The 23,200-nt window shown below is 32.2% G+C and overlaps 1 protein-coding gene across 1 annotated transcript in view; it reads left to right on the top strand.

The window, feature by feature from the left end:
- Window positions 1-23,200, top strand: part of LOC149077272 (AP-5 complex subunit beta-1-like) — a 35,199-nt gene that overhangs the window by 7,552 nt on the left and 4,447 nt on the right. Inside the window, exons 6-20 of the mRNA XM_089245043.1 lie at window positions 259-292; window positions 1,223-1,393; window positions 2,323-2,397; window positions 2,967-3,110; window positions 5,682-5,820; window positions 6,909-7,062; window positions 7,172-7,261; window positions 9,077-9,218; window positions 9,830-9,968; window positions 10,285-10,391; window positions 11,198-11,267; window positions 16,268-16,334; window positions 16,699-16,760; window positions 21,234-21,313; window positions 22,398-22,482. Of these exons, the coding sequence (XP_089101169.1) occupies window positions 259-292; window positions 1,223-1,393; window positions 2,323-2,397; window positions 2,967-3,110; window positions 5,682-5,820; window positions 6,909-7,062; window positions 7,172-7,261; window positions 9,077-9,218; window positions 9,830-9,968; window positions 10,285-10,391; window positions 11,198-11,267; window positions 16,268-16,334; window positions 16,699-16,760; window positions 21,234-21,313; window positions 22,398-22,482 (1,559 nt within the window). The remainder of the gene's footprint in view (window positions 1-258; window positions 293-1,222; window positions 1,394-2,322; window positions 2,398-2,966; window positions 3,111-5,681; window positions 5,821-6,908; window positions 7,063-7,171; window positions 7,262-9,076; window positions 9,219-9,829; window positions 9,969-10,284; window positions 10,392-11,197; window positions 11,268-16,267; window positions 16,335-16,698; window positions 16,761-21,233; window positions 21,314-22,397; window positions 22,483-23,200) is intronic.

The raw sequence follows: 23,200 nt of genomic DNA, 5'->3' as shown, positions 1-23,200 counted from the left end.
TCTCCATGTCAATGAAGGACTCTTTGTTTGAAATGAATCTTCATTACTCTCTGACCCACTGCATAAGGATCTTGATGGTTGTCTTAAGTTTTATTATCAAATTACCATGATTGCATATATGTAATATATAATATTTCTAGCATAACTTGAAGATTTTCTTTGCTAATGAGCATAAAAGATTCAGTATGTAATGCAGTAGTATTAGTTAATCATGTCATATTTGCGGAGTCAATTTAATGTTGCTTTTCACATTTTCAGAATGTCTAATGAATTTGTGAAAAACATTATTGAGGTAAGTTTTAATTTATGTATTCAAAAATCATAAAAAATTTTTTAAGCTATTGTGTAAATTTCTTCCTCAAACCTATTTATCTCATTCTCAATATCATTCATGTTTTGAATGACCTTTAGAAGGATGTATTTTTATACCCTCTTTCCTCATTTTTTAATTCGGTAGCAATTATCATTGAAGTAATATAGTACTTGTAATTTTGAAAATGCATTGCACTTTCAACGGAATTAGATTTCTAATATGTGCAATATATACCTAAAAACTTTTCAAAGTAATAATCCTATTAGAAATGCCTAAAAAAAGATTTTTGCTAATACAAAACTGTAATATGTTATTTTATATCCTGGTTTATAAATTTTTGAAAAATTAGGCAATCACACACTGCAAGTGAACTTTTCTAGTAGTTATTTGTGTGTTAAACATGGTAAATGCCAGAGTAACCACAAATCATAACTTTATTAAAGCTGAACATTTAACTGGCTTTTAATTGAAGGGGGGGGGGGGAGACATTTCATCTACAGTTCCTGACTAACTACACAGGACATGTATGCATGCGCATACATAAATCATGACAATATTCACCCTGGAATACAAGCTCCAGTGGCAAATAAAAAATGCATAGGCTTATTGTGAGACTTTGAAGATTAATATATATCCCAATATTTATGATTTTCATACGATTTATGTTTAAATGAGAGTATTGTTCATATCGTTGAAGGTTATATAGAGTGATAAGATAATGTTACTTATGTAAAATGTAGACACATAGCCTAACTGAATGTTAAACAAGTTTTTGGGAAAGTTTAACACATGAAAATTAGAAGTAAAAGAGTGAAGCTTGTAAAAAATTTCATTGGTAGTGTGATGGTAAATTTGAAGTTAAATTTTTTTAAATTATGGTAACACAGTTTTTTTTTCTCCTATAAATAGCAATCCAACGGTCAGCCTTTATTTCCCAAGAAGAATGAAATGGATATTCAAGTTCATGGGATTGTTTCTTTTCTCCTAGATCTTGTTCCACTGATGGCACCTGCTTCTGTATATCTAATGTTTCAGAACCTCATACAGGTTGTTTTGAATACTCCTGAAATGTTACCTGCTGTAAGTATGCTCTTACATTCCCCCCAATAATACTTATACTTGGCAGCTGTGGAAAAGAATCTCAGGATTTTTCCTTAAAACAAATTGAATGACTTCAATATATTTTGTTGTGTGAAATTATTATCTTGAATGCATTATGAAAAAATATTTTCTGGCCATATACTTTTTTAGATTTTTGTACTTGTGTGCCAATGAAATAAATTGCATCACACTTAAGCAATTGAGGAGTTCAGATTGTGAAAAAAAAACTGTAAAAGTAAATAATTGTGTTATATCAGTAATTTTCAAAAATATTCCTTGCTAATGATAATTTTCAATGATAATTAGGATGAACACACACACATACTGAAAGATTAGGTTTATGTTAAGCTTGTATAGATTATGAAAAATATCCCCCAGAAAGTATAATAACAAACTATTTGACCAGGTGTTGAAAAAGATTTGTCTCAGATTAAATTAACAGCTCAGTTTTCCACCCAAAGCATTAGCTTTAAAAATTCATGTGGTAATGTGTCAGTTGTCTTACATTGTGGATTTTGCCCTTAGTTATAACTTGTTCCCTCTTCTCAAAGAACATTTGTCTAGGGTGATTCCATTTGTGATTCCATTCTGACCATGATGTTTTATAACAGCCATAAAAATGCACAAAAATATTTTCTATCTTTGGAACAGAAAAGTTGGTCATATGATCGGAAAAGTGTGTAAATCAGCATGGAAATTTTGTTGAGAAATATTTTATGTATGCATATAATAAATTATCCAATTCATTTGTCATCTCCAAGGCATACTTTTATAATCGGGTATAGAACTTAATCAGTCATAAAATTTTGCATTTTACAATTCTTTCATTGTTGGAAAGTACTATAATTATATATGGTGCATAATTTTTATAAAGACATCAGAAATTTCATTTCTACTCTTTTTTGCAGGTTTTCAAACCATTCATACCTAGAATGATTATGTCATCTGATTTGCTCTATTTCCACACAGCCTTTGAACTACTGGTGGGTGTTTTATACATTATACTTTTTCAGCTAAGTAATATGAAATGTGGTCATAAAAGTTTTAGACTCTGACTACTAGGTTTATTTATAAGTTTTCTTCTCATGGAATGGTGAAGGGATGCAAATTCATGAATCATTTCAAATTAAAGTATTTACTATAATCCAATACTCTCTGTAAGCAGTTAAATTGTTTGTTTTCCTCAGCATTTGTCCCTGATGCTGCATATGCAAATAAAGTTTGATTTTGGAGGGAAAAGAGTGCATCTGATTCAATTAAAAAAATTGGTACATAAAATTGATACATTTGTGTCATCATTTATGTGCATCATATTGATGTACACCACTTGATTGCTGCCTAGCAGTCGATTGGTTAGAGAACTAGCCTCTCACTATGCAGATCTGGGTTCAAATCCTGGTTTGAGCATGGATGTCTACAAACATTAACAAATTCCCTGTGGGGGATCATGGCGATCCCTTGGGAATACGTGAGAATCATGTCATTATTTAACAAAAGGAAAAACACGTTAAAATTAAAAAAAAAATTTCTTCCTTCTTTTGTTTGTCTTTAGATTGCCTTTGGACCTGAGCTGTTTACCACACAAGATGAAAAACTTCTCATACATCAGCTGTACATGGCTATTAAACAGCCTAGTTTAAATCTCTCTCAGTGTCTACTTTATTTGGATTGGTTAAGAACTTGTGTTACCAGAAAAGTTAGTGAATATTGCTCATTTTTTTCTTTTGGATTGGGGTGGTTACAGACTTGGAACACCTTGTGCATTTGGTTTCACTTGTTTATGCTGCATTTTTCAAAGTTTTAGCTTAAAATGATAAACATAGCACATTAATTAATTTCTGAATTTTTACAACCATGCAATGTTTGCTAAAAGAAAACCAAATTTGACGAAATAGACATAACAAACAATGTTACTAAAATCCCTAATTAATAAAGTATAAAGAATCGTCTTCTGAAGCCTCATACATTTTTTTTATTATCAATTCATTATAAGCTGAATGCGTTCAGTAAGCATATAAGTAAAATATAAATATAGTTAAGTAAAAATAGAAATTTTCTGTGTGTAAACTTCAGTCTAACATAATCAGCTATCTTCTGATTTATTTCAATATTTTGTATTTATCAGTGTTAATACGTTTTTCAAAGTACAGTTGAACCTTCTTATAGTGCCAATCTGCTTAGCAGCATAAATTTTCAGGGAAAAAGTCTTTCATATAGGGATTATAATGTAAAAAATCATTTTATATACCGCCAACTCGATATAACGCTAACTATTGTTTAGATGTATACAAAGTCAATGTGTCATTTTCCAAGAATTTCCACATTTCTTCTCCGATCTCATTTTGCTTTTTTTTTCTTGAAAATTGCAGGGGTGCAAGAGCTGCGCTAATTGCGCCAAACTGCGCCGAAATGGTTCTCTTACTACATGGTGCACCAAGGCGCCGAATCCCTGCGCATTTGCGCCAATTCTTGTTTGTGGTTCGTGGAGATACCGCTAATGCACTGTAGTGCGTCAAATACCCGGGATTTAGGAAAAAGAAGCATGAAAAGTTTGTTTACGGGGCGCGTTCTTTCCGACACTAGGAAAAAGATACGGAAGGGGAAACTTCAATTTTTTTCATTTCCCATCGTCTACCACAATCGAGTTATCTCGTGACCTTGGAAAGTACCTTGAAGCACACTGTACTGTTGTTGGTATGACCCGCGGGCTATCAAAGTTCCTGAATGAATATACCGAATTTTCCGATTTTGGACAGCGTTTTTTCTCCTGCGGGTTACAGACTGAAAATAATGGCAATTTTGCGGCTTCCAACCTGCGTTCAAAGACAGCATATCTACGGCGTAAATTCGCTCTATTTCCCACAAGATTGCACACGAGCCTTTTCGAAGAATCGAAAAAGGAATTGGTTTACTCGTTTAAATTACCAAAATTTTTCGGAGATCGTTGGCAAAAAACGGGATCTGTAAAAAAAACCCCAGCCAAATAATAAGATTTTGGTGTTCAAGCTGCAGAAATTCTTGCTGCTTAGGTTTTCAGTATGCATGGTGTTTGATTTGAAAAGAGTCTAATAATTTTTATTCGTCATTTCAGTATTGCATGTTTTAGTAGTGACAGATAAGATACTTCAGAAAAAATTTAAATGGACTTTAATTTGTGAAGGAAATTTATTTAGAATTATTCGTTCAACCATTTTTGGCAAAACTTTTGGCATTTCACAGAAAAATTACTCCTTATATCGCAGATATAGTCAGCTTTTAGTTCTGCTCCATTTTCAAAATTTCTGCTCCAAAAATCAAAAATGAGTTTGCTGCTCCAAAATGGATGAGGGGCGCTTGCACCCCTGAAATTGAGGATTTATCCTTTTCATTCTACTGTTATTATCGGTCAGGATAACAACAGTTTAGAGCAAATGATTTAAAGAATGGTATGGTTAGCACAATGAATACCTGAACATGCGTGGGGACCAAAACAACCAACATTATTCAAAGAAACAGATTTATTGATAAGGGAAAGTATACAACAAGCGTACTTCACCAGTTTGTTCAAGGCGGCAAAGAAAATTTTTTCAGCAGTGCATGTTTTTACTTGCTGGTTATTACATTTCGAGTCCTATCATCTCCCTTGATTTGCTCCATTTAAATCATGTCAAAAGGAGCTGTTCTTTCTATATCTGAAAACTGCAAATTTATGATTATATCAAACCCCACAATACCTACTAAAAGCAATGCCGCCATTATTTCCCTTTGTTTATTTTGTTTTTGTACTTATAAAATTCATCTCTAAATTTATGGAGAATTAAAATAATTTTAAAGGTAAGAGAGTCTGTTTTTCTGTTAAGTTTTGCATTAAGAAATATTTAAGCAATTGTGTGTATACAGTGTTTACAATTTCAAAAATTTTATCAACTGAAAATATAGAATGCATATAAAATAGGTTGTTTTATTTATTGAGCAACATCAATAAGACACTGAAATACACTGAGATAATAATATTTTACAATGAATGTGTGAATTTTATGTAATGGAGCTTCTCTGAAATGCTATTCCGACCATGATTCGATGTAACACTAGTGCCGTAATTATAGTGCCGAAATTCTTTAGGACAGATGGTGTTGCAGCAGAGTTCGACTATTTCATTTCTTTTTTTTTGCAAATCAACTAAATATTTAACTGCTGTGAATTACTTTATCTCAAATATAACCTTTATCTGAAATTGCTTGTATTGCTCTTTTTATTTGTAGGCTCTAAAGTCTTTTATTTTTTGCAGGAAATTTTCTCTATTAGTACTACAAGCTGTGATTCAGACCTAAAGGTTTTAGTGCCAGGCCCTTTCGATGAACCATTCACTCAAGCAAAGAAGCTTTGTGTACTAGCTCTGTGTTTTAAATCTCGTCAAGGTAGTGAAGGTAAAAAAAGTGTGGCACACACACATTAATTTTTTAGTATTAAATTCTAAGTTTTGTTGGAGATATACTGATGTTTCACTTTTAGTTTAAAAACTTTGATAATACTGATAAGGAAAGTTATGTAAAAGATACAAGGATTGTGTGTGTGAAAAAAACATGCTTTTGCTGTATCAAACATTCTGAGGTTTCACCTGTTAGAAATGGGCTTCGTCTTCGGTAGAATCTTTCCCAACCAGAGGTACTACTTCCTTATAGAAAAAAGATGGCAGCAAAATGAACACACAACAGACATTTGTGTATAGCTTCCGTGAGAAGTACCAAAACGGAACAGTTAACATCAACCTTTTGGAGAAACACGCGGAAGAAAAGCTGTTGTTGGGAATTGGTGTTTGAACTGAAGGTACTAGTCTATAATTTTAACTGTCGTGTTCAAAATGACTGATTGTAACAAAAATAATCAAATGACAGTCATTTAAAAGTTTCCATTGTCACACACATACAAACACTGTCATTTCAAAACACTGGTTTCAACCATGTGTTTAGTATGCATGCGCAGAGATAAACTTTAAGGGCTTGAACACGATGATATTTGACAGTTTACATATAAATATATAATTTAAAAATATATTAGATACGTGGGATACATCAATGACTCCGGGGGGGGGGGACATTGCCCCCTTATGACCCCTGTATCTCCACCCACATTAGTATTATTTTCACACAAACAGTAATGAGTTATATGTGACTATGGTTGGTGAAGTTGATGGTAAGTTGAGATGGGAAAGTTGAGTTGAATTTGTTACTGCTTTAAACCAGAGCCTTATTTACATATAATTCATGGATCATATGATTATTGTCTTAAAAAATTGTATTAAAATTGATATATTTCAAATAAATTTACTCACAACTGCAGACATGCACACGCAATGAGGGTTATAATAATAAGCAATCCTATAATTATAACAAAGAAAATTTTTATTGTCATGAAGTCTTTCAAAACCAGACAAAATACCTTGATACATGTATTTTTTTTTTTTTTGTAAGCTCATATTCACTCTGTGAGGAATATGATTAATTAAATATTTCAGCCTCCTGTTGTGAATATCTTGTACATTGCCTGAGTGGACTAAAAAAGCAAGCTTTGATATGTAGCGGTCTGACTGTTTCTACAGCTTTTTTCCGGTCTCTGTACACTTTGTTTTCCATGTATGATAATGTCCCAATGCATTCTGATGTTCAAAGGTAAAATTCATATTTTGATTGTTAAATTCCATCTTAAAATTTATCATAGGAAAAATAAAATTGGTATGCACCATTTAAAATTTTAAGCATTTTATAATATGTTTCATAGGCTGATCCTGGACGTCACAACTTCAGCACCACACCTGTCTCTCTTTGTTTTGGATTTTTTGAAATGTGTGAAAACAAAATGCAAGAAGAGGTAAGTGCAGACGTGCCAACTTTTGGAATCCAAATATCCCCCAGCACTCATAGACTCAAAAAAAAAATTCGAATTTTTTTTTTCTCATCAATTAAGAAAAAGTTCCATTCCTCCCCCCCCCCTCCAAGACAGGTTCTGCATTGCCGCGAGCAGAATATAATTCCATGTCAGTCTTTCCATGCAGAGTAGAGAAATCACATCTGCATATACTGTTCATAAAACATAAGTTTTCTTTTGTGGATGCTATCAGTGATTGATAATCTTGGGTACATGAACTCTTAAAAGCTTTATATAGCTTAATGTTTTATATTTTCTTTCTGAAGACATATTTAATCAGAGAAAACCATTTAAATACTTCAAAATACAAAGCTGCTGATGAAAAAACTTGTGTTAACCACACGGCTGTCAATGGGATACAATAACGATTATACAGGAATTTCGGCAAAGTCACATCTTTGCCAGTTGCTTAAATGCAGTCACCAAGACTTTTTTTACAGCTGCTCGATGCAAATGACCACCGGTGTTGTCTATGGGTGTTTTCTCTAACGACGACGGCAGTCATTGACATCATGACAAAGTGAAAGCTTGCGTAAAATCTAATTTTCTGCCAAAATCCGGAGAGCGGGAGGAAGGATGAAAAATCCGGAGTCTCTCGCCTAAATCCGGGGAGTTGGCAGGTCTGTAAGTGTATATTAATTTTGTTTTCCGTATTTTATTGTGATGATTGGATTCTTAAAGCGATATGCTGTTTCATTTGAAAAAGAACTCCACCTCTGCATTATTTGTGCTTAATTTTAAATACTGAGTCTCACCCCCCCCCCCAAGTTATTCGTTTCTGACAGCTTGGAGTATTTCTTCTTTTGGATTAATGCTTCAGATTTGCTTGTTTTAAATTGCAGTAGAACCTCTCCTAATGGTCACCCTCCTTTTGCACAGCCAAATAATAATTGCCTAGCAAAAATCCTATTTAAAGTATGCATTTTGAACCCCTCAGATATGGTCATGGACACTATTTTCATCATTCAATTCATTGAGCTAGAACTGCTGCACGGACACATTTGTTTAAATACTCCTTATTTCATGATTTGTCATGAATTTTTTGCAATAAATTCTTTTTTATATGTCTGCTAAAGTTATTTTCTAGCTGTTGCGACAAATTCAAACCAACAGCCTATTCAATAACATTTTTTTTCCTGATTTTTAGGGATTTGTAAACACTTTTGTATATTATTTTTATTTCAGTAAAAAAATATTTTTTTACTAGAGGATAATGCCTTATGTTTAATCAGTATTACTGTTATAAAACTCTTGAGGAAAACTAATAGTAAATGAATTAAAGAAAATTAAGTGTTATTTAATTGCTAGTGTTCTCTTAGATTTTGAACAAAAGTACTGTCTCTTGTACGAACCCTCTGCATATCCCAAGTTTTTTTCTCAGCCCATTTTTTTGGGTGCAGCTTATTTACAGAAAACTATCATAATTTTTTTTATATGTTCCATTGTAAATTAAATTACTTATTTGTACAAAAATATGCACAATACTAGCTAGTTTCATGCACAATTTTAAGTGATACATTGCATTTATTTCAAAATGCATCATTTTAAAGGCTTCAATATTAACCTTTTTTTACAGAAAAAAAGGTTAATATCTCAGTTTCTTGTATGTTCAAATTTTTCATTTCGCCAGCATCTGCAAAAAAAGGTGTTTCACTGTATTTGCTTGATTCTTCACATTTTCAGTATAATTAGTATGCATGTATAGAGAATTGTGAATAATTTTTGGAATTTTAGATTGCTATTTTATTTTATTTTCAGTGATTTCAGTGATAATATATTAACCATGCTCGTTGACTATGTGCTAAACTTACCCCTCAAACAGTTTGCTGCTAATATGAGATTTTTTTTACCAGTGCTGGAGAGATCTGCTGTTGATATACCCAACACATGCAAACCTCAGGTATCTGGGTTATCGATTTTTCTGGCATTGATTAAACGTATAGAAATATTTTTGAAGATCAGAAATTTATCATATCAAAATTTTTGAGGAATAATATGAGAAATTTTTTTATTAAAAATTGATGCATATTTTTAGAGTTGGATTATCAGCTTGAAGAAAGATCTGAATTCATTAATATATCAAGAGTTTAAATTATAAGAAAAAATACCACTCTTCCTATAGCTAAGTGTACGAACTCGAGTTTGAAGCTACACAAACCTCAAGTTTGAAAAGTCTGTGTTAGAATAATGTTGAATGAAAGCATGGCTGTCATAAATCAGTTTCAAACTTTAGCTTTCAATTTAATATATCTTTGTATGCATGAAATGAGGGTGGTATGGCAAAAATTATAAAGGTAAAAAAATAATTTGCACACAAATTTTTACATTGTTATTATAGGTGATATTGTAATTATTATAACTGTTATTAATTATTATTGTTGTATAGGAATTTCCTCTAAGCAAGCAAATAATCTCTTACAATATTCCAATGGACTTCGTGAATGTAACTAGCATATTTAAACATCTCATTAATATTTGTGAATCTTATTTTGAATATGTATGGTCCTTTAGGTAGCTGTAAGACAACTCAAAAAAGTATTGTTAGGTGCTGATGATGCATTTGGTAGTGATATATGGCACATTGGCCATGCTATATTGTCTGTTTGCTGTGCGTTTTTCAAATTTCATGATGTGGAGATCTTATACCATGGTATTCGGCACTCATTGTTGCTCTACTTGTGTAATTTACTTGTATGAGTTTATTTTTTTACTCTTAATTAATGAAACTAACACTAAACCCTTTCATATTTTTCTTGTGGTTAGGTCTGTTTGAATATATGACAAAGTCTCTCAGAGAGTGTCATTTTAATTTCTATCACCCAGTATTGACATTCGTATTTAAAGTAAATGAAAATTAGGATTATTTATCTATAGTTCAAATAGCTAAAAAAGAATTTAATCAATTTATTTAGTTAATTTATAAAAGATTATTATATAGATTATTATTTTTCCTCTGTTAAACACAGATTTGGGTGAACTACTTCACTTACTGATGAAGAATGTGAGCGACATTGATTGTAGAGATAGAGCAAAACAATATTATGCAGCTCTCACAGCTTTACCTCAAGCTCGTGTAAGTTTGCAAACTCTGTTTAAAATTTATTTTTAATATCTTTAAGGTATCCTTTAATGTTTACCTTTATCTTGAAGGAGTACAAATGAATAAGTATTGAAAATTATGTATTTCACGGATACCTAACCTTTAAACAGCTCCTATCACTTATGACTTAATAGACTGCTGATTTGTTCATTGATGACTTTTGATTTTGGGAAAAAAGGGTGAATTTTCCCTCTTGTTTGTGTGTGTTGGGGGGGGGGGAAGGAGAAGTACATCTCTGACTTGGCACAAAGTTTGCTAGTTTTTTTTTTTCAGTGTCTATGTCACTACGAATTTTTCTATCAATGTGTCTTCTGTATTTTGTTTTAATTAAACATATTGGGCTTTCACAGCCATCATTAATGCTGTCTATGATGGAAAAGTTTTTTACTACTAGATCACTTCTAAAGATGAACAAGTGCTGAGTTCATCACTCAGTGCTGGCAAAACTTTCACTTTATTTATGATTCAACATAACTAAACAGCCTAAAATCTCATAATTTGTTTTAGTCTGTGGAAAAATCATTTTCTCTTGTATATTTTACAAGTATAAAAAAATCCTTGGAACACATACATAAAAATTGCATAATTATGAAAAGATTTCATATTTGTCAATTATGTGACAGTATTGTGAAGCTCTGTAGGTTTCTAATAGATATTCACCTAGCAATTTCTCCTCCTTTTAAAGACACTGGTTCAAAGAGGTTTCATAAAATAGTACATATTAATTTTGTGATGCTATTATAAGAACTTCTGTCTCATTTTTTCTCAAACTTTGGTAGGTGAAGGAGCTATTCAGAACCGATTCCTATGAAAGAGTGAACTCTGCTTCTTTGGCTAAATTTGTTACAGGTATTATTTTTATTTTGAAGTGTTGCACATAAATTCTTACTTATCACAGAATGTTGCCCATGCGATTCCCATCAACATTTTGAAGCAGTGGTAAATGCTGAGTGATTAAAATAAATAAAATTTCATTTTTTAACTATTTATGTGTATCGTACCATTTTACTCATTGTAAATAGTCACGATCTATTTTACAAACCTCCAATTTATGCAGCATGTTTTTACCAACTAATCTTCTGATCTTAAACAAGATGATATTTCTTTAAATGTCCTTCCCATGTGTGAATTTTTGATTTCCCTAACTATTTTTCGTGTCTTTATGGGGTTCATAAAAAGGAGTGTCGACTGTACATACATGTACCATTAATAATATAATGTCCGTTTCTTCAGATGTTATGTATGTAAAAAAAGACACATTTCTTCAATCTCAATACCATTTTAGCAACAAAAATAACTTATATTATCCACATTTTCGCTGTATTAAAATTTACTCTGTTCAAAGAAATGAAAGATTCTTCTATACCAGCGGTTCTCAACTGGTGCTCTGCGGCACCCTAGGGACTCTGTGGCAGCTCGAGGAAAATAAAAAAAACCAATAAATTAAAAAATATATATATAAATACTTTTAATAATATACAGGGCTCCCACTCGTCCTACTTTTTGGTAAAATGTCCTACTTTTCTACCACATCCTATCTACAAAATTCATGTAATTGGTTTTAATTGAGCAGGGAATCATTGATATATTGGCAAATAGTACAAATGTTGTAGATTACAATTAATGAGATTCTGCTAAAGCAGAAATTGTATTGTTTTCAAGGTTATTTGGTGGGGGGGGGGGGCGTGCGTATGTGGACCATTTGGTTTATTAATTTTTCATTCGCTTAGTTTGAGTGTTCAACAAATAGAGTAGTCATTAAAAATTTCTGTCTGGATGGAAAGTAATTTTGTATTTAATTTTCATGGTCTTGGACAGTAACTAGCAATCGTCATTCAAAATTATGGTGCACATTTTGTATATAGGTGAAACAACAGTTTGCAGTACAAAGCAGTTGGATACATAGGCCTATTCTAGGTTTGGTGATTCTCTGATGCTACCTAATAGCATTTCATTGTCTTCTGTATTTTTAGGGCATGCAGAGGTATAAACAATGTATACAATACTCAGCTAAGAGCTAGAAATGAAAGTGCTTAATTTTTCAAAAACGATTACACTGGTATTGAACTGTAAAATATGAATAAATCCCTTTATAAAAGGGATGGCAACGTAGTAAAACCATCTAGTTCACCTTGACTTATTTGCATCAGAGCTTGTAATTAACACATTTTGCACTGCCCTTTTGAAAGTGGTTTCGAAGGAGCGTTATTCTTAAAAATCTTACATGCCTTCATAATTTGCTCTACATTGTCGAAGGGAGTTGACAGATTGGACTGAAAAACTCAAAAAAAATAATAATTTATATTGTGAGGAAAACAGAAAAGAATTATCTGTGGTTGCTAGTACACTGTTTTGGTCAAAACTTGTTTTTGTAACCAAGTCATTTTGCTTTGACTTGAGTCAATCTTATAGGATACTGAAATAGCGCTATGAAAAAAAAAATTTTAATAAAAAAAAATGGCTATGTTGGCCGAAGGGGTGAGGTAACCTCCCCGTTTTACTTTTTCTAATTTTTGAGTGGCAGCCCTGAACATAAATAAACCAGTAACTTTGATGAATAAATAAAAAATAGGCCTACAGGGCTTTGCCATAGAAATTATAGACCAGAAAGGGCTCCGCAAGTCAAAAAAGGTTGAGAACTGCTGATCTATACATATAATGGTCTGGCCACACATTACCGCACATATGTTTGTGTGCCGAGTGTAAGTCATCACTCAGTAAATGAATTGCTCAATAATGAGCAATGTATCTGTTCACACATCTCCAAGCGGCATCACTGTAACAAGTCAGAGCCATCAGTGAATAGTTTGGTTTATATTTTGATGGTGACAGTGCTGTCTCAGCAAACAGTTTTCTGTTGTTTTTTTTAAATATAAAAGCCCATTTATTATTTATTTATTTTGCTTTTCAATTTTCATCAAAGCCGAATTATTAACTTCATTTGTTTCTTAATTTTCATCAATTCTAGAATTATTACTTTCATTAATTCTGAATTATCAACAAAATTCTGGAATTATTTCTTTTGCAAGTTCTGAATTTTCATCAATCCTGACATTTCTTTCATTAGCTTTTAATTTTCAACAATTCTAGAACTTTTTCTATTTTTAATTCTGAATTTTCATCTCAATTCCATTCCGGAATTATTTCTTTTATTAATTCTGAATTTCGGTATTGGAATTATGTCTTTAAATTATTTTTAATCCATAAATTCTAAATTTTTCATTAGTTTCGGAAACAGTTTCTCACATTAGTTTAAAATTCATTTTGACCCGGAAATTTCACTTGCCCTGACTGTATGAGTGATGGAGTAAGTGAGCGATTGACTGACTAAGCGAGTAAGTGTGAGTGACTATGGGGTAAAAGGAATGATTAAGTGAGTGACTGTATGAGTAAGTGAGTGTGAATGATTGAATGGCGTGAGTGAATGACCAATTGAGTGACCATTTTCTTGATCAAGTTAGTGACTGTATGACTGACCACATTCACTTGGTCTCTCATACAGTCACATACTATCACTCACTAATACAGTCACCCACCCACTTATTTGTTCACTCATTTGGTCACTCAATCCTTCAATTGGTCATTCATATGCCATAGCTGTCACGAGCGAAAACCTTACAAATTCTCATTCTCTAAAGTTGGCAGCTACGATATGTGCACTCAGCCACTCACATGGTTAGGGTAGGCGAAATGACCAGGGCAAATTTTCTGTGCACAAAATATGCCAGGGGCAATATGTTGGAGGAAACATTTCCGTAAACTGTTTGATATATATAAATAAAATTGGTGATCAGTCCAAAATAGAAATTTCTATTGAGAATATACTGTACATACGCACATACAGACCAATAGAAAATAATTTTTTTTACATATTATATAGGTAAATTATTTATAGAATAATAATTATTATGAATAGGGGCTTATTATATATCCAAATCACATTTGCTAAACATTTTGATTACACCGAACCAGCTGCTTCAAAATCTTTAAGCAGATGACACAGCTCGGTTAAGCTAGCAGCCAGTATATGGCCATGACACGGAAAAGTGTGGTCTCAAGGGAGACGAGCCCAGTCACGGCCAACTAACCACTGAGCTACGGTCCAAGCCCAGTGGGGAAATGTGTGTCCTAACCTTAAAATAACATGTGACTAATTCATTGACTGGCTGATTAATTCATCATCGTTGAGACGAAACCACTGAGGCTATAAATATGAAATTTAGTCTGTAGTTTTATTTTTATAATATAGAGACTCACTAAGAAGGGAGTTTTCAAAATTCATTCCCTAAGGGGCTTCAAAGGTTATATAGAGAAATCATGCCGAGCCAAATCTGCTGAAGCTATAAATATGAAATTTGGTCAGTAGTTTTATTTTATAATGTAGTGACTCACACTAAGAAGGGATTTATCAAAATTCATCCCTTCAATTGGTCATGGAGTGGGGGGGGGGGGGAGTTCAAAGTTTATATGGAGAAACTCCAAAGCTATAAATATGAAATTAGTCAGTTGTCTTATTTTATATTGTAGAGACTCACTAAGAAGAGATTTTTCAAAATTAAATCCCTAAAGGGGTCTCAAGGAAGAATTTTCAGATTACCAAATCCATGCGATCGAAGCAGCGGGTAACAGCTAGTGTGTGCTGTTTACCATACTAGCTGTACTATACCAGCTAGTATATATATAATATATATATTCAGTTATGTAAAAGCACAGACTTTCCAAGCAATAACTCTTAACGTCTAATTTTATATTGCATGCAAAAATGATAGTTAAATTTAACATTAATTTGAAGAATGTAAATGTAATCACAGTACAGAAGGGAATATAGAAGATGGAGACTAAGAATATAGAGATGAAGACAGATGGAGTACCAGCAAGAACACGAGACAAGCACAACTCCAGTAACATCAATTCTTTAGGGCCACACATATGCACACACACTCAACATATTCCTACCTGTACCAATTCATTAGAAATTTCAGGGGAATTTGTACAAGGTGCATGTATGGTTAAGCAGTACTAAAGAGGAATGATTATGCTAAGAGTGACATTAAAGTTTTCAAACAATGCTGCTGTCATGTGTATCAAATTCTCTAATGAAGAGGCAGCAGCTGAAAAGAAGTTGCACTGTATAAAAATTATAATTTGTATGAGCACAGATTTTATAAATAAAATACTATCTACATTGGTTTTTTATAGCTGTCTTAGCAATCAATATAGTAATGCACAATATTCTCTTATTTCAACCTGTTCGCTGCAGGTTTAGAAATGCTGAAGAACACTAGAATAATTTACCTTCTGTTGTAAATTCTAACACAAAATTTTAGGACCAGAAAAATTGAAAAGCAGTCCATTCTTATTTAACAATCATATTTTTAATAGTCGCTATTTTATTTTTGCAAAGTTTGTTCTTTCTACGTAAATGTTTTGGTTGTGTAATTTCTTTAGTTTTGATTCACTGAATTGTGTAATGGATGTCTGTATATTTGTGTGTGTGTTATGGAAATTGTCCTCAATATGTTTTTTTCCAGCCACCTTGTTTGGCAATTTGCCTAATGGGGCTTTTCAGTTTGTATTTTAGTAATATCAAACTTGCTGATATTACTAAAGAAAGATTTGTTGAAATAATTTGAGTTTCAAAATAAAGGAACCCAGATTTGCCCATTTTTAACGGAACGCTTCAATATCTTGCAAATGATTGGAGGCGAGGTGAATCTGGTCAGGTCATGTAATGTCATGACTAAATAGTGTTGCAAATAAAAGCTCAAAGCAATAAGGCTGAAGTAGTAAATTTTTATGTTTTAAATTTTTTGTGAACATGTGATTCATTAAATAATAAACATTTTCAGGGAATGAAAATCCATTCCATTCACGAAGTGTTGTAAATTTGCCAAAGCCTATTTTCTATCTTTCCAGGTAATTGCATTTATAATTTTTCATGATAATTAATTAAAGAATCACTTTATCTTCAATTTAAATACTCTAGAAAAATTAGTTTTAATTTAGTTTCATTGAATTCAATGATGACTTTGGCATAAAGATTTGATCGAAATTACAGTACATGCCATACTTGATGTATCCAACTTTCATACAAAATTGGTAATATCAAAATAAAATAAAAATGTGTAATAAAATTAAGTATATAGTTTTTTTTCTGAATGTTCTCTCTTAAAAATATGCTAAATATATGGTTTTTTTTTTCATTTTATAGCATTTGCATGAAAATTATAAATGTTTTCAGTAGTCTCTTCCACATAAAAACCATTTTCTATTTTTTCAGGAAGAATATTAATCTTCAAAACCATTCCAATTCTTTCCAAGTAAATGACATACCCGAAAACGGTATTTATAACTAATTTTATCTGATTTATCAGTTCATCAGTGACAAATATTCATTTTTATGCATGAACACATACCGTACACATTTGAAATCTGTTTCTCTGTGTGAGATTTCTAATTTATATTTCTCAGTAAAATTTCTCAGATAATTTTTGACTAATTATTTTCTATCTTCATTATAAGATCTTTTTATATGAATGGCACTACTGAGATTGAAGTCTTCAGAATAAAAGGAATATATTTGAATTTTTGCATATTTGTATAAATAAAAAAAAAAATCAAGATTCCCAGAACTATTCGGTACTAGAGTAATGCTACATGGAAATCTTTATCTTCGGATGTAGAAAAACAACCTAAATAACTCTAATAACCTTATAAATTAAGACAGACCATTGAAATTTAGCGATCGAAAATCTTATTTCAACCACAGTAAAACCTTTATTAAGCAGAAACCTGTCAATGGAAAAAAATCTTGGTGCAGTGATTTCAATGCCAAAATATGATTTAAAAAACCATGATTAAAAGGAACCTATCCGACACTGAAAGTCAAATTCTACCCTCTTAACAGAAAATTTCACTCAAATACTACGAGTGTTTTGCAACCAATAGATCAGGGCATACCACAAAATGTTAAAGTATTCTACCAAAATGTTTTCTGCAGTCTCTGCTTGCCAGTGTAATTTCTACATCATCCGCAAAAAAAACAATTTTCATATTTGATGCTGTCACTTTTGATAAGTCATATGTAGCAAAGCAGTTGCTTTCCGAAATTGTAACAATTTTTCAGAAAAGCAGGATTTTATATGGGAGAAATCAGTGTAAGGGTTGGACTTGCAAATGATATTTCTTTGTCTTTCTTTCAAACCGAGCATAACTCAGGTCTGTTACTATAGGCAATTTACTACCGCATGAGTTGTGCTGGAAGTGTAGGTGTGTGTACCTAACAGTGAGTGCATATCTAGTGTTGTATCTGCTTTTTCAGTGTGTGATGCCATCTGTATTTCAGAAGTGATGTGAGTGATTTGTAATGATTGAATATTTGTACCGTTTGTAGGCCTGTTGCTTTGTGGCGAGACTTTAATGGGGAGATGGACTTGCATTTGCGCCTTGAAGTCGGGAACCACAGAAAACCACTTCAGTTGACCACCAATTGCAAATGATATGCAAGACACAAAATTATATGGAAGCTGTTTTCCATGATCACAGTGCTGAAACTAGATGGAGGCGAAGAGGACAATTGCCCAAGCAGCTAATTTTATATGGGAACAGAAACACAGTTATAAAATCATCAAATTTTTGCATGTTGTCCTCAAAAATCCTAGTTATGGCCCTGGTGCTGAGGATTACATAAACCTAGACGACAATGTATAAACTAGATCTGACATAACAGATATTGACTCATTGGAAATTTTAGAAAATGTAAAAAAAAAAAAGAAAGCAAATGTCTTCATTTCAGAAAAATACTGTGTAAGGTGAACTTTTATACATATGCTGTCAAAACCTTGAAGGAACTGCAGCATTAGGAGTTACAGCATAATGACTCTGGGCATGTTTAATATGATTTTGAAGCAAAACTGATTTCAAAAAGTCAGGTAGCAATGGGTGTGAACTGCATACAGAAAACTCTTATTGACTACTGGAACAAATGCTAATTTATTTATTTACAGTACTGTTTTTAACTTTTTATTCACTGTTCAGCAATGAAAACAGTTAATGTATGTAATATACAGTATACGTTCCCACTTACAATGTTTTTCCGCTTAGTATGACTTATTACGGTGATCCTAACTCTAATTCTCAGGTTAAGATTTCCTGTTTAATATGCTTTCTTGCTTACAACATTCTCCATGGTTGTTTTTGAAAAAATGTTATAAGCGGGATCCACTGTATAATTGTAAAAGAATAATGTAATACATCCAGTGATAAATATTTAGTAATTACATTTACAGTAGAACCCCTTTTGCAGACACTTGCGGGACAAAAACAATTGTCCGTATTAGAGGTGGTTCCTGTATTAATTGTATTATATAGTATTAACAGTAGCTGAAATGGAATTTGAATGAAATTCTGAGAATATGAGATGCGTTTAAAGTCATGAAAATACATTATTATTGCATAGATATTGTCCAAATTAAAATTACAAAAGAAATATTATACAAAGTTTTCATACTGAATTAACATCTTTTTGAAAAAATGATCAGTCATAATGTGGTGGGTTTTGCTGAGTATTTCAACCCGAAAGACTAAATCTAATGACTTTCTGTCATTGAATTTACAGGAAAATGTATTTAATCAATGCATTGAATTCTGTTTCAAAAGTATCGATTCTAATTTTACGTTTTCATTGTATTTGAGACATAAATTTTCTCTTAGTGATAGAGAGCAACGATTATACTAGATCTGGCCATATTAAAGAGCGGGGAATAATGTAAAATGTACGAGTACAATTAGCAAGGTACGATTTCAGATTCTAAATGGACATCGGAGGTGCTAAACATTAACAAACTTCACGCAAAAATTTCATTAAAAAGTAGCCAAACATAAAGAAGCTGATCAAATATTTAAACCTTTGCTGCCATCTAGTGAGCATAGTTCGAACCAAAATTGCAACTATTGGTGTCCATACAGGGTTTTAGTCTATTACATTATTTAAATAGGCTTTTTGCCTGAATATTTTTATTTGGTCATAAAACCAGGGTGACCGCATCTGAAGGTTGACCATAAAGAGTGGATTTTACTGTATAGAGAGTAAATATTGCATATGTTGCTTTATTTATTCCATCTATTTTTAAAAATTATTTACTTTATTTTCAATTAACTTATTTTATTTAAATTACATAAGAGATCATTACATAATTGTACACATTATGTCAATTGATCCTTTATTAAGTGGAAACCTGTGTTCGACGGAAAAAAATTGTGGCCCCTTGCGATTTCGTTAAATACAGGTTTTACTGTGTAGTTAGTTTGTTATTAAATTAATCATGAATATCAGAGCATGCAAATCAAAGGAGATGCTCAGTCAGAAAATTGGGTTTAATATGCACTACTACTTAACCGTACATGTATCTTGTACACATCATTGAGACTTTAATTGAGTTTAATATGTAATAAGAAATGACTGAAATAAATACTGTGTATACTCGTTGGGATGGGGTTCGGCTTATACTCGGGTCAGTTTTTGATGAGAAAATATCGACCCCTGCAATCAGTAGTCATTTTTGTAGCGGTGTTTGAGAAACCGGCATTATTGGTATAGGATATGTTCAAACCCCACAGAACAGATAATGTCAAAGCCGAGGCAAAGAAATCGAAAACATCATTGGCTTTGATACCAGGTGGGCTAATGTCGATTGAAAAGCCTTTAGATGTGAGCATCAACAATCCTCTGAAAGACTATTTGGGGAATTTGTGGATCGAATGGATGAGTTCTGATGATAAAAAAACCATAAAAAGTGGAGCCTTGAAGAAACCTGACATTGGCCTAGTGTGCCAATGGGTACATGACACGTGGAATTCTGTTTCCGCCGAAGTTATCATCCGATCCCTCAAAAAGTGTTTCATCAGCAATGCAATGGACAGAACTGAAGATGATACCCTCTTTGAAAGTGACAATGGCGATGACAGCCCAGATGAGGATAAAAACGAAGATACCGCACCCCCATATGTGATCTGATGGATTACGATGAGCTTAGAGACTCAGAAGAAATGGATTAAAAAGTTTGAATCATTTTCTATTGTAAATTTCCGCAAGCTATTCATTTTGCATGAAAATATAAGAGATTTTTTTGGGGTCGGCTGATACATGGGTTTTCAATTTATTGCGGTTTTGGTGGTCCTAAGGTGGGGGGGGGGGCAGCTTGTGTACGAGTATATACACTAAATAAAATACCACGTATTCAGTTATTAAAAGACCATTGATTCATATGCTTACAAATCATTGAATTGTCTGACCATATTGTAGAGACAAATTACCATCAGTTGATTGACCTATAAAAAAAATTATTTTTTTTTTGGCTTTCCTCATTCTTTTTGCATAACAAAAAATAATTTAAGGCAAGTTAACTTAGCAATCATTATCACTAGATGAGTTAAAGGACATGATTTTACGAAGCGCCAAAATTTAATTTTTATTCAGAGAACACATACAATATCACATTGATCGTTTATAGACTTCAGAAGTAATTAAAAAGAAAACATGTAGTATTTATCCTGTTTTAAAAATTGATTGCAAATGGCACCACTACACAGAAACAAACTTCACGGAAGGTTCATTAAACATACACACACATTCCAACATGTACCAATTCGTTAGAAGTTCTGCAGAGGAATATGGACGAGGTGCATGTATGTGTGGTTTAGTAATAGTATTGATCCTGAGTTTTTTTTTCATTTTATTACTTAACATATTGGTCAGAAAATGATTCAGCCGTTTCGAAATGTACTATATATTTTTATATATATTATTTTTTTCAGGTCTACTGGAATCATACATATCTTTCATAAATTCTGAATCTTTTAGGCCTCTAATTAAAATCCCTTTTATTTTGAAGCATGTAAGTTTCTCTTTTTTTATCCCAATATATTCAAAAAGAAAGGTGTTTGATTATATTTCTTTACTTGATGTGATTGCATCTAAGCAGACAAGATCTATTTATTTATATTATTTTATTCATTCTATGGAAACTAAAATCAAAAATACTTTCTAAAGTATGATTTTAAATTTAGAAAATAAGTTTTATTAAATTCTTACTAGCTAATCATACTTGCTAATTAATCATAATCTACATAATTGGAAATTTTCAATTTGTTTTCTCTCTCCTAGTACATGGGAAAAGAATAGGTAAACTCTTGGATATAAGGTTATACAGTCGACGCTCATTATAACATCCGATACGCCAGGTCCCAAATGTTTTCCTATTTTTGCCATGTTATTTTATATCCAATATAATGACAGAAAATACCACTAAATCCATTACAACGACCAGATTCAGCTGGACCCCTATTCCTTTGCAAAGAAATAGACAAAATCTGTCGTTGAGTGTGCTTGATCTTGATGAAAAGGTATGAAACATAGTTGTTTGAAGTTAAAGCACTGTCACTTCTATGGGAAACCAGATGGTTTACTAACGCCATCACTGGAAACTCCGCCTTCCAGTTGTATTTTCTCACAAATAGTGGCTCACTCTAGCTTTCCACATGGTTGATTTTTTATATTATTTTAAATTTCATTACTTTATTTTCCCCAATTTCTCAATGGGAGAATATACAGGCAAGTGAACTTATTTCGCCACATTCAATAAAAAAATAAATATAGATTAAGGTCATATACAGTATTTTTGTGAGTAAATGCAGATAAGAGATCAACAGATTGGTTAAAAACCTGAATTTAACCAATCCATGTCGACCTCTTATTAAAAAATTATGACTAGTTTAAACCATGTAGGTGAATACCACCCTAGATGTTTTTTTTAATGTTCAATATAACAGCCTCCCAATATAATATTAGTTTTCCATGGAACGAAGGTGGTCTCTATAACAAGTGTTGACTGTATATTCATTGAGACCATATGAAATATTAATTTGGACAGTTTGAAAATTTTCTGATTAGACAGTGTATTTTCTCTTTAATTTTTGCAGGCTGATGATACTGAAAAGCAGTATTCAGTTATTTATTGTGTGATAATCGATGTGATAACAAATCCACCGTGTTCTGATGTTTCAAGTACGTAAACATAGAATTTTCAGAGTTTTTTTAGTGAATAAAAAATAAGTGTGGCTGTATTTAGACTTGCTACAAATTTAGCTGCATGGGGCTATAAAATCCGAGGTTGTGCCATAGTTATCGAGATTGAGCAGCGGTAGCATAAATTATTTGACAGCACAGGCACATAAGAATAACTAAGGTCCTATACAGTGTTTGTCAATATGCATCAAAATTCAATTTTACTCTTCAAATTTTGTTGAGGAGTGATAATATGGTTCTTTTTGAATATCTTTCTCATTGGCAAAGAAAACACCCCTTGGAATTTTGAAAAGTAAAATTACTATTCAAAATTATATTCTCGGATAATACTGGCCCTATATATATGTAATGAAAAATATTTAAAATTGTATTATTTTGAGAATTCATTTTTTAAGGTAATAGTTTTTTTTTTAAAAATCATGAGACAACATTGTTTGAATAAATAATTGGTTTGAAACTAAATATTTGAATAGTATTTCAAGTCCAGTCCATACTATTGTATATGTACGTATTGAAAAATGTCTTCAATTACAGTGTATGGTAAAATCATGTGTTCATTCTGGTACAATGGTTCTTAACTGGGAGGGAATTTTTGGGGGTGCGAGATGTATAGAAAAAAAATTACACGTTGACCAAGGGTGCTCGACCTTTTACAGACTGCAGGCCACTTCATTGGTTTGGAAATATAGCACTTAAG

The sequence above is a fragment of the Pholcus phalangioides genome, unplaced genomic scaffold, assembly GCF_987345545.1.
Source record: "Pholcus phalangioides strain wild (caught in Gottingen) unplaced genomic scaffold, Ppha-v1.0 ptg000015l_1, whole genome shotgun sequence".
Lineage (NCBI taxonomy): Eukaryota > Metazoa > Arthropoda > Arachnida > Araneae > Pholcidae > Pholcus > Pholcus phalangioides.
This window is presented reverse-complemented; position numbering and strand designations above follow the sequence as displayed.